The sequence below is a fragment of the Mastigoproctus giganteus genome, chromosome 4 (assembly GCF_048544385.1).
Source record: "Mastigoproctus giganteus isolate SK-2022 chromosome 4, ASM4854438v1, whole genome shotgun sequence".
In the NCBI taxonomy this organism is placed as follows: domain Eukaryota; kingdom Metazoa; phylum Arthropoda; class Arachnida; order Uropygi; family Thelyphonidae; genus Mastigoproctus; species Mastigoproctus giganteus.
The window spans coordinates 49,922,812-49,935,712 of NC_143578.1; the positions used below are offsets into that span (position 1 = coordinate 49,922,812).

Consider the following 12,901-nt stretch of genomic DNA (forward strand, 5'->3'; position numbering starts at 1 on the left):
CCTTAAATGCCAATCTCCACATGATTCCCCAGTGGGGTGAAGAAAACAGTTAACTTCAATCCTAAAACTCAGTCCTATGTTATTTCTCAAAAGTCTGCTGCTCCTGTGCTCATCATTGATGACACTCAGATTTCTAGACAAGATAACATATCTCTATTAGGATTATCATGACTTCAAATCTTTCTTGGCTAAGCATAACATAAATATTGATTCCTCTGCATCAAAAAAAAACTGGTTTTCTTTTTCGTTCTCAGCATTACTGGATACGAATCTCAAATCTGCCCTACCCTGGAACATTGTTCCCGCATCTGGGATGGAGTCTCTCAAAACCTCTCTCAAGCTTATAGACTAATCAAAAGAGGATAGTCAGGTTAATCAATGACCCATCTCTTACACAATCTCTCCACTCTGTTTCACGGATGTTCAGTTTCTGCTACATGCTTTTGTAAGTGTACTGAACACATGCCTCAACCAGTCAGCATCCATCCACTGTCCAACTCCATACTTAAAAAACCAACTTCTTCATTTATCCCTTCTGCTTTCTTCATGTGTATTTTCCTAAAATTACAATCTATGAAATTAAAGTCTAATGTCAACAAGTATATTCTGTCTTTGCCTTCAACCCACATGTTATTATGTACTCCAGATTCAAATACCTTTTGTGTTTGGGGTTTTTCTAAAAAAAAAAAAATTAGATGTAGACTTTAATTGGGCTGTCATTCAATGGCAATTATACTTGTAATCCATTTTAGACAACAAACACCTCATGGAATCTGTGGCCACAAATCAATTGCAATTACATCTGTTCACTGATGTTTTCCAGGCACTTTTGCATTTGTTAAAAGTTAGAATCATACTATCTTTGAACACTCAACAAGTACAGCCATTCTATCTGCAACCTAAACACACTAACAATCATACTTCTTTGGAAGTCCATGTAGTTTTTTCCATTTAGCTTGGCCAATGAAATGAGTTGGCACTGCTCAAGTCACACAGCTTTATAGCTTTTTCCTACACACGTCACCCATTTTGTGATCGCTTCAATTTACATACTTTCGCATAGATTGTTTCTTGTAGTTCAAACCTCAGTGTTTCTAATAAAGTTTCCAGGCAGTGTACAATTTCACTCCAAACCACAAGGCCATACTGAAAAAAGAAAAGAAAAGTAAGTGTGCTGAGAGCCTTAATGGACAGTACCCTTCCCCCTCCAAATTTTTATCAGTATCTTTCCATCCCATTTTTACCTGTTAAATTCATTTAAACATATTGTTCAAGCAGGAGACACGGGAATTTAAAATTAATTGTGCACCTAGACAGGTGTACACCGATGAGCCAAAACATTATGACCAGCGAGTCGTTATGCAAATTGAAGCAACTACAGGTGAACTACGCGTGGGTCGGGACACGATATAAAAAACACCTGATACTGCGCTCCGTTAATCGGTTTTTTTTTGTTTTTTTTTTGATTTGGTAGTTGTTGGCGCATCGGCTTCTGTGGCCATATTGCACCTCCCAAGGTTTTTGCAGTACTTTGATCCAAGCCCGAGGCGGGAATCGAACCCGCGACCTTTGGGTTGCCGGGCAGGTACTTTACCCACTCGGCTAGCCCGGTCGGCCGTTAATCAGTGTTACTCTTGTTCTTCAGATGGAAAAGGCAGCAGACTTAAGAGAGTTTGACAAAGGCCAAATTTTAATGGCCAGACGACTGGGTCAGAGCATATCTGAAACCGCACGGGTGGTGGGGTGGTGACGGTCAGCCATGGTTAGTACCTACTGAAAGTGGTCCAAGGAGGGGAAAGCCACGAACAACCAGCGAGGTGTTGGACGACCACAACTCATCAATGCTCGAGGTGAGCGAATGGTACGTTGCAACTGTGGCGCAACTTGCCGGTGATGGGAGTAATGTGTCACAACACACAGTACATCAAACCCTTCTGAAATTGGGGCTGTGTAGCCGCAGGCTGCTCCGAGTGCCCATGCTAACCACGGTTCACTGGCTTGGTTCACTGGATGGTATGTGGCAACTGTGGTGCAACACCGGTAATTGGAATGTTTGTGACAGGAGTAATGTGTCACAGTACATTGAACCCTGCTGAAAATGGGGGCTGCATAGCCACAGGCCACTCCAAGTGCCCATGCTAACCACAGTTCACTGGCAACAGTGCCTACAATGGGCACCGGAGCATTGAAACTGGACCTTGAGTGATTGGAAGAAAGTTGTCTGGTCTGATGAATCATGTTTCCTGTTGCACCATGTGGATGGCTGGGTACGTGTGCATCATTTACCTGGGGAAGTGATGGTGCCTGGTTGCACAGTGGGACGAAAATAAGCCAGTGGCAGCGGTGTCATGCTTTGGGCGATGTTCTGCTGGGATACCCTGGGTCCAGTCATCCACGTGCTGGGCACTCTAATGTCTACCACCTACCTAAACATCAGGTAACGTCGTGTCCCACTAGGGGCCTGGCGGCTATTTGACCGGATAAACAAAAGGTACAACAAACTACATAGCACATAATCCACACACCTCAAAATCTCTGACCCGATACAAAGCTCGCTCGCAGAGATGGAAGAAATCTCAGGAGCTATTAGACACCAGTATACCTTACACCTAAATATAATTGCTGATCAGGTACACCCTTTCATGACAATGGTCTTCCCCTCTGGTGGTGCTGTCTTTCAGCAGGATAATGCACCATGTGCCACACCGCCCAGATTGTTCGAAACTGGTTCACCGAACATGAAGACTTCCAGGTATTGCCCTGGCCTCCAAATTCCCCAGACATCAATCTCATCAAACATCTGTGGTTTGTGTTGGAACAGCAACTCTGATCTGCGGCATCTCAACCACGGACCTTACAGGAGTTAAAGGATCTGATGGTTATGTGTTGGTACCAGATACCACAAGACATTTAGAAATCTTGTAGCGACCATGCCTCGCCATATATGAGCTGTTTTGGCTGCATGTGGAGGATCACAATCATATTAGGTAGGTGGTCAATGTTTTGGCTCATCAGTCTATGTCCGATGGAGTTAAACTCAAAGTTTGAACTTTTCGTAAATGAAACTGATTCTGAATGTAGTGGCTTTTTGTTAATTTTAGCAAATAAGTAGCTGTTTGACTAATCTTTCTATACATTAAAAAAAATTCACCTCCTAGTGATATTTATTAAGCCAATGGGAGAAAGATACGGGTTACATAGTAACACATAACAAATACTAAAATACGTAACAGAAGTTTATTTTACTGTGGTAAAACAAGCTTCTGTTTAAGCTTGGTCATGCGCTATGTTTATCTAACTTGACCACGCGGTGCCATGCTTGATTTCCATATGTAACGTATTTATGTATTCATAGCAGAAGAAAAGTATTTTATCTTACTTTATCAAAAGAAGCGAGCAGGGGGCAAAGCCCCCTGGTCTTCATTAAAACAGAATATTCAATTTTTTTTTTAAGCATTTATCATTAAAAAAACATAGTTGAAGCAGAAACCAAAAAGTGATCATACTAAAACGGTTGATATTTAATACTATATTATGTAAATCAGCCCACTTTCATTTGAGAGTGTAGACTAGTGACTCAGCCCATTGGATGAAGCCCTTTTAAATGAAGAAATTTAATTTTTATTAAATAATATATTAATTTAATATTATGAAAGTATCACAGTATTAGCATAGATTCAGACAGATAGATATTGACCAGGAAATATATTTTTCTTATAAATAAATATATTTATAAGAAATATTTTATATTTCTTATAAAAATAAATAGAACTGGTCTACTTTTTAAAATCATTTGATATACTGGATCATCTTTAATTAATGCATAGGCCACATGTTAGGCTTTTGTGGATGACAGGTTAAGGAATACTGAGGTTCTTGGCATATTTTAAGATAACAAAATTCGAATGTAATAGTAATAGTGGCATGTGATGCAAGAAAGCAAGCGTATGAGCTTATGTAGCATCAGCCAAAAAAAAAAAAAAAAATTCACACAACCATTCCCCTCTAAATATTTGTCCACTTCCTCCTTAAATTTACTTAACCTGTCAACTTCCACAACAGATGGAAATTTTTTCCAGCAATTAACCGCCTGCTGGCTAAAGACAAATTTCCGCACATCTATTCTACAACTGCCTTTCCTCAATTTGAATTTATGTCCCCTTAGGTTCGTAATCTGAGCAAGTGGAAGAATCCCATCAGAATTCAGCATGCTCAACCCATTCGAGGCTTTATATGCCTCAATCAGATCACCTCGCAGGTGCCTAGTCTCCAGCTGCTGCAATTTGCAGAACTTCAGCTTCTCTTGGTAAGAGGATCCCTTCATTCCCCTCACCAATCTTGTTGCCCTTCTCTGTACACACTCAAGCAACTCTACATCCTTCCTAAAATGAGGCCTCCAGACCTGTATGCAGTACTCAAGGCGTGGTCTAACCATTGCCTTATACAAAGGGATAATACTGCCTTTTCCTTGCTAGCAAAATTCCTCTATATCATTGACAAAACCCCTTGACCTGCTCTTGCAGCCTGTCTGCATTGCTCAGAAAACTTCATATCTGACTGCACAATTACTCCCAGGTCTTTTTCATTTTCTACCACCCTAAGTGTAGTACCACACAGTTGGTACGTTCCTCTGGGGTTACTTCTACCCATATGCAGTACTTTGCATTTGTCAATGTTAAACTTCAGTTGCCACTTCTCAGCCCATCTGCCCAAATTTTCTAGATCCTGTTGTAGTAGCACACTGTCATTAATAACCCTGCCACCCTTTGTATCATCTGCAAACTTCGACACTAAGCCTTATATACCTTCATCAATATATTGATAAATATAGAAAACAGCAGTGGGTCCAACACTGAGCCCTGTGGGACTCCACTAATAACATTAGTCCACGAAGGACAGCATCCATTGATTACCACACTCCGTCTTCTCCCACTCAACCAGCCTTTTATCCATTGTAGCAACTTGCCCTTAATACCATTCTGCTCCAATTTGTACAGTAGTCTTCCATGTGCAACAGTGTCAAAATCTTTCCTGAAATCCAAGTATATGATATCAAAATTATTTTTTGCACATCCAGTTCCTTTGTAACCACATCATAGTATCCAATCATATTTGTCAGACATGCCCTTCCTTTAACAAACCCATGCTGTGTCTTAACTATTTCTGCAGCTTCTTTAACAAGTGATTCAATTATTTTCCCTGGAACACAAGTTAAACTAACAGGTCTATAGTTACTTGTGTCACCTTTTGAACCCCCTTTGTAAATTAGGGATACATTTGCGCATCTCCAGTCCGTGGGGACCTCCCCTGAGTCCACGGATGCTCTCATAATTATGGCTAAGGGTTTGCTTGGTTCTTTTGCTGCCTGCTTTAACATAACTGGATAGATCCCATGCACTCCAGGTGCCTTATGTTTAACTTCAACAATGTGAAGTATTTTTGTTTGTATTTAACAAAACAGGGAGAAGTACCAGGTTCCAATTGTTTGTAAAACTTTTTCAGTAAAAATAACTAAAACAAGTTGCATCACACATTTCAGGCTCATTAGCAAATAGTAATAATTCATGATTTATAACCAAAAAAAAAAGAGAGAGAGAAAATACTTTTATGCGTGAATCGATAAAATTTCGTTTCTGCACATCCTCCATGTTATCTCTTCATTTCTCGAACTAGCGCATGACAAACACACAATATCCAGTGTATAAAATGTATAATAAAAAAAATAATTAATTTCCGCATTTCTATTAGACCGATTATAATGAAATTTGGGGAAAGCTCGACAGATCTTTTAAAAAGGCCTCAAACATAAAATTTACTGAAAATCCGTCCACTGATAGTCGAGTTGTTTTTAATGCAGTCGAATGAACATGGCCAAGACAATACGTGAATTATGTATATATGCTAACGCGCCAAAAAAGAAGTAAACAGTGCGTTAAACCTCATGCACATTCGATTTTTATTTCTTAAATTAACTGCTTTTTTTTTTCTTTTCTATGATTAACAGAAGTGAAAAGTAAATAATTACCTTGCTGCCAATTAACCAATATGTAAAAGTAATTCTTTTTACACCACATATTCACCCAACATTTGTAATACTGTACAGTACATTGCTTATTTTCTCATAACACGTATTTCTCGTTTCTGCTGTGACTAATAGTAATAATTCGTTATTTGTGTATTTAGGAAACAAACAAAAAACAACCACTCCATATGCGCAAACAGAGAATTTTGTGTTCATCCGCCATATTGTCCATTCATTCCTCCAACTTGCGCAAGGCAGCAAGCGTAATATTCAACGTTATATTATTATTAAATATTAAATATTAATTATAATATTCAACGCTTCGCTATCCACATACAGTATATGGACAGCCTACATGATATATATGAAAAATAATAATTACCGGAATTCCGTTTGTCCGATTTAAATTTGAGATGACTAGACAAATCCTAAGAGTCAAATATAAAATTTCATAAAAATCCATCCACTGGAAATCGAGCTATTACATGTGGATGGACATCGTGAAGACAATAGGCCTTATGGGCATATATGCAAATACACTTAAAATGGTGGTCGCCGTCTAGGAAAGACGACAATGATTATAGCAGCTGGGGCCGTAGACAATTGCATATCTGTCAAACTGTGCTCCTTGGTAGAGTCATTTTTTTAAATATTCCATTACCTTCATTAAAAAATACGTGGACTTTAATAACATTTGTCGATGGCTGAAATGTTAAAATTTAGCATGCTGTATAAATGTGTAAATAGTGCGGATAATTTTTGTTATGTTTGTGGTGAAGTGATATTTGCATCACAGAAGTGTGCCATTAGTCCGATAATATTAAAAAAAAAAAAAAAAACCTAGAACTCTTATTTTTGCTGCAAAGTTGGGAACCAAGACAAAGGCTCGGCTCGGCTCCTCATATTTGCTGCAATACTTGTGCTTCTAATCTCCGCAGCTGGTTACATCACAAAGGCCGCTCAATACCTTTTGCCATGCCTATGATGTGGAGAAAGCCTTCAGATCATATAACGGACTGTTATTTTTGTATGGTACCACTTTTTCAGCAGAGGATTTACAAGAAGAAAAAGTGGATCTTAAGCTAGAATATACCATCTGCTATTCGATCGATATCCCACGGAGGATTCCCCATTCGTGAGCCACCAAATGAACATGTTTTTAGAATCCGGTGAAGAGTTAGGTGATGCCCATCTGAAAACCCTCCATATCGATAGTTCCTGATTTTATTTCCAATTTCCCCTCTGCAGAGCCACACAAAATTACACAAAAGTAATTAAACGATCTTATCAGAGATCTTGATTGACCAAAAATGAAGCAGGACCTTTGGACTGTACCAGTGAAATCTCCTTCAAAGATAACGTTAAAGTGTCTGTATACTAGTGCCGCCAAAAGGATTTAACCCATTTTTTTTTTTTTTTAAATAACCTTGCCTGTACTGACATCAATGGCTTAATGGACTCACTTCATATTGACCACAACCCTCAAGACGAGACTTTTGATAATTCTTCTAAATTGAGTTTAAAAACAGTGCTACTGCGTAATGGCAACGTATGCCATCAATTCCAATGGGCGATGCAGTTCATATAAAGATTCATACGATAACACGAAGCTTCTTATTGAATCCATCAACCACAAGGAGTACCAATGGCAGATTTGTGGTGACTTAAAAGTTATTGCCATCTTGTTAGAAATGAAGCAGGGAAACACAGAATTTTGCTGATTTCTTTGTGAATGGAACAGCAGAGCATTGTCTTCTTATTGCACAAGAAAATACTCGAACCAGGAATAAAAAATGTCCATTACAAACCACTAGTTGAGCCAAGCAAAATCCTATTACCTTCTCTCCATATAAAATTTGGACTTATGATACAATTTGTTAAAGCCGTGGATCAAGATGGACTGGCTCTCAAATACCTCAAGAAAAAATTTCCAAGATTTAGTGAGGCCAAAATAAAGGGTGTGTTCATTTCCCCGCAGATACAGGTCCCTCTCAAGGACGAACACTTTGGTCAGCTCTCCATGGTGATGAGAAAGCGGCCTAGAATGCTTTTAAACTTGTAGCAACAAACTCTGGGAAATAACAAAAGCAGATAACTATAAATAGCTTGTGAGAAACCTGCCATCATCCCATAGACGTAGCCGAGTGATCAGGAGCACGAGTGCAATAGTACCCTCTCTTTGAGTTGGACATGTGTTCAAGTCCGTGACTGCTAAATACAATTAAACGTTTATATTGATGATTTATTATAAACTCCACTAACCTGATGTTCATTCCGGAGTATAAACAAGTACATATAATATAATAAATTAGCGGTGGATGATTGGATGTTCTTTATTTATCCCGTTTCAGGCCCATGTATTTTTATAAAATGTAAGACAGGAGGTATTTTCAAAACTTGAGCAAAACAATCATATTTTAATGCTGATTTCTCAATTCCCTAGATGCAAAACAATAAAGAAAAAAATTTAAAAAAAAAAAAAAAATTTTGTTGACCAGTGCGATTGCTACTTTTAGAATCAAACTTAAGAATAAGTTTCATTGATTTTTTTCATTCAGTCTTGCATTCCTAAGAATGAAACTTGTTATTTTTTACTTTGTTTGTTTTTATTTTATTTGTTGTTTATTATTTTTATTTGTTATTTTTATTGTTGTTTATTATTTTCATTTGTTATTTATTTTTATTTATTATTTGTCATATTTTATCTGAACACTGTCTGCAAACTGTGTGAAACTCAAAATATTAATATTTTTGTGTTTGTTACTTTTTATACTATGAATATGCTCAATAGTTGGCATTTAAACAAATTTTATACCGAAAAGTATCTTACGGTGTTAAAAAGACTCCTTTATATAGACACCCTTTATAGTCCAGTAATTATTATTGGAATCTTTTATAAATGAAATACTTGATGGAATTCAAGCACTACACAATAATTTTATTTTACATAATCTAATACATATATACAACAAAGTGTACAGATTATTCGATGGTACATCATAAAACAATGAAAAAAATATATATATTTTATCAATGATGAACAGATGTTTTTCATACGTGCAAGAAAGATCAAAAGCTGTGAGTAAAAATACAGATATTAAGAAATAAATCTAAATTTCATTTTTTTTTTCTCAGCTTCTATATTCGCGCTGTGGTTTTAGCACAAATAGAAAATCAAACTTGACACCTTACAGACTAAATATACAAGTCAACCAGTAGAACGGGTTTCGTTATGACCTTTATTAGTCAGGATGTGTATAAATTGATAACGCTGTACAATACTTCGGTCTAGAAGAGAATCTCACCCATAAAATGAAATATCTTGCACATATTTCGCAACAGAATCACAAGATGTGGGAGTCATAACTGTTGAAGACATCAAGGCTTCGTGTACTCTTATGTGGCCGTCCACGAACTGACGTATGACCAATGACTAGGCACTTTGGAACTCTTGTAAACACGAGCCTAGTTTCTGCTAACAGTTGATGACATAGCGATTGTTGTGTGGCTGAGATTACGCAAATCGTCGTCAGCAGAAAGACTACTTAAAAACAGCTATAGGCATAAATATACGATGTCCCTGCAAAATCATCGCCGTTCTGAACACATGCCATCTTTGCATGCCTGACAGAGGTCGCTGTTGTGAGGATTTCGAGGTTTTCCCGGACGCCTGGCTTTGTGGAAAGGAGGTTGAAGAAATCCATAGTATAACTGGCCAACGCGATTGTAGATATTCACCATTACCTGCACAGAAAAATAAATAAATTAAATAAATACATATGGATACATACATATGCACGCGTTTCCTGGAGCTTTGCCTTCATTCACGAGTTGCCTTGTTCTGAACTACTTTTAAAAAATGATATAATTGTATAGGTTGGGAATTAGCCTCAATCTATACGTAGCACTGAATAGATTAAGTTTGCTATTAAGTGAATTATTTTGGTATTGTGGAGAAATTTCGGCACGAGTTGTCTCGATATTGCACTACGCACTTTAAATAAAAAGAACTGCTCCAATGGAAAAGTGTATTGCTATTTATATAATTCCTTGAACTTTTACAGATGGCATATTAACCTTTTGACGATGGCATGTGTTATATGCAGTTCAATACCATGGCAATTGGTAGTGAAGATTAAGTTCATTCTGTTGTGAGCAGTTAGGACCATTGCGTTTATTGGGAAGTTTAAAACTTGCCGAAAAAAATAATACAAAGAATTACAAGAGGAGAAAGTTAATATAATAATTGCATTTATAAAATAGGACGTATCCATCGATTTTATAAAAGCTGATAAGACAATTCAAAAAGTAATCCGAAGTATTAAAAAAAGAAAGAAAGAAACAAAAACTTTATTTTGATACTCCGGACTGTTACTCAATGGTAAAAGGAATTCATAACGCCATTGTTACGCCAACCAATGCGACAGAGCTTCCAATGTGCCATGTGTCTGTTACCATGCAAGCTGTCCCAGGGCTACACTAGCAATTATATTTGATAAATAAATTTTCTGTTTATACTCCGGCACGACAACCAAGTCAGTAGAGTTTACAATAAATCGTCAATACAAATATTTATCGTATTTAGTAGTCACGGGCTTGAACCCCGGCGCACTCAAGGAATGTGTGGTATGCACTCTCGCTCCTGACCACTGGGCTACGTCAGGCCTAATTGTTAATTTATTATCAAATAAAAATAGTATCAATTGCAATATCAGTATTAGAATTAGGATGACCTGAAATAAATTATACAGTAGTTGTCATTATTATTGATTGTTACGTTTCAAATCATTAGTAAGGCTGGTACGGTATACTTTGAAAACAAAGTACAAACTGTTGTTCAGGCTAGAGCTAGGACAGAATACATGCTTCTAATCCAGCCACACTAGCCTTTTGTGAGTACTATACAAGTAATACCGTCTTTAAGAGCAAGCAAATATTCTCTGACTCTGACCCCCCCCTGTTACCCAGGATACCTCTAAACTGCACGGCCATGCAGCGGTTTTGAAAGTGCCGTGCACTAAATTTTTGATTGCGTACTACTTTCTGGAATGCATCCGAACATGGCCATACCGGGGTCCAGCCTATCAGCAGGAGCGGATTAAGGTCGGTTGAGGCCCCGGGCGCAGAAGAAAATATTGGGCCCCTTAAAAAAAAGAGAGAGACAGGGAAAATAAAAATACATGTTAACCATTTTTTTAAATAAGTAAAAAATAGTATGTGCTATTAATGTTTTATTTCCAATAAAATTTGAATATAATATATGTATAATAATATTAATAATAGCATAATAATAATCACAAAGTTTTGAACTAATAGTTGAACATATTAGTTTAACTATTAGTTGAACTAATATGTTCAAATAATTTGTTGGGGTTTTGCGTGGGCCCTTCAGAAGTCGGGGCGCGCGCCCGGTGCGCCCGCCGTTAAATCCGCCTCTGCCTATCAGGGACTCCTTCTCATGAAGGTTCGCATATTTCTATTACTTGGAATACAAATTATGCCTTATAGTTTGCCTCATGCCTTATAATTTGTATTCCTTATACAGTATCTGTTTCTAACCGTATATACAGAAAAATCTAGGAAGAACCACGACACATACTTGTTATTGTAGTTGGGTTTTAGGAGCATCGAGGACTATATTGTTCCATGTACATTGTCTGTAAATTGCGTGTGTCCGGAGGTCGATTTTCTGTTTTGCTGGACGAATATGCATGCTACTATCGCCTGAGACCGACTAACTCAGCCACGTTGTGAAAAAGGCCCATAGAAATTCTCCCAGTCATCGACGGGACTCGAATTCAGGTCTTTTCGGCCAGTGTGGGGAGGACGGTGATCCTACCAACTGTGCTACCCACGAGGGCACGACACATGTATTTTTTAAAAAAAGGTACTTCCTGACCCTCAGGGATAAAAGATCGCATTGTCTTACTGCGTTAAAATATGTATAAGGAGGAGTATATAGATTACTTACCGAATGTTCATTCTATAATTTATAAAATTTGTTAAAACAGTCAAGAATGGTTCTAAAGATTCTAATTTTATATTTGTAAAACCTATTTATCTAATAGTTATAATTATCTGATAAAAACTTGTTTATTTTTCCAATTACATGTAAAAATCGCACGTATGTATTACAGTTAATTATTATAATCACTATTTTTGTATGGCGACCAGCTGTGAAAAACAGCGTACTATACAAGCAACTATACAGGGAAAAAATTATCCATACTATTCAAGGAAAAATTAGGGCACTATGCCCCACCTCTTATTTAAAACGGTTTGGAGACTCAAAGTTTAGAAAAGCGAATTCAAAATTATCAATGTTGGCCGGGTGCAAGTTGCGTAACCATCAGTTATTATTTTTAAACAAATAATAGAGCTGTTATATAATTATAAATTATTTTATAATACATTTTATAATTTATTTTGTAAATTTATATTTATAATTTATTTTGAAAATTTATATTTATAATTAATTTTGTAATTTATTAACTGCCGAGGTTTATGTGTCTCTCGATTAACGTTTTAACGTCACCGTAAGGTGCTAACCTGAAATAAGCAAACGATAACTTAGCCTCAGTGTTTTCCATTTTTCCTAAAGTTGATTTTAGGTGGTGGATCATTTGTGGATATTACTAAATAACTTGACACATTCAGAAGAACAGATTCTGGAGATCACTACAGATGGTTTCCTGACCAAAATAACGTCAAGTGACTTTTTGTTCAACAAAACTTTTGTTTCAACGTTGAGTCGAATATCGACTAATTCCAGCCAGTTCCATTCTCATTGAGGAACTTATTATCAGGTATGCATTTTTGTAAATCGATTGGATTTATTATTACTTGTATTTCATTTGTTTATATTTTCTATTTTTAATT

The 12,901-nt window shown here is 37.0% G+C and overlaps 1 protein-coding gene across 1 annotated transcript in view; it reads right to left on the reverse strand.

Annotated features, from left to right (window-relative positions):
* Nucleotides 1-9,157: 9,157 nt before the first annotated feature.
* The window catches only part of LOC150086708 (receptor-transporting protein 3-like), a 66,701-nt gene continuing 62,957 nt past the window's right edge, over nt 9,158-12,901 (reverse strand). Inside the window, exon 5 of the mRNA XM_090371537.1 lies at nt 9,158-9,766. Within this exon, the coding sequence (XP_090227663.1) occupies nt 9,611-9,766 (156 nt within the window). The 3' untranslated portion in view covers nt 9,158-9,610. The remainder of the gene's footprint in view (nt 9,767-12,901) is intronic.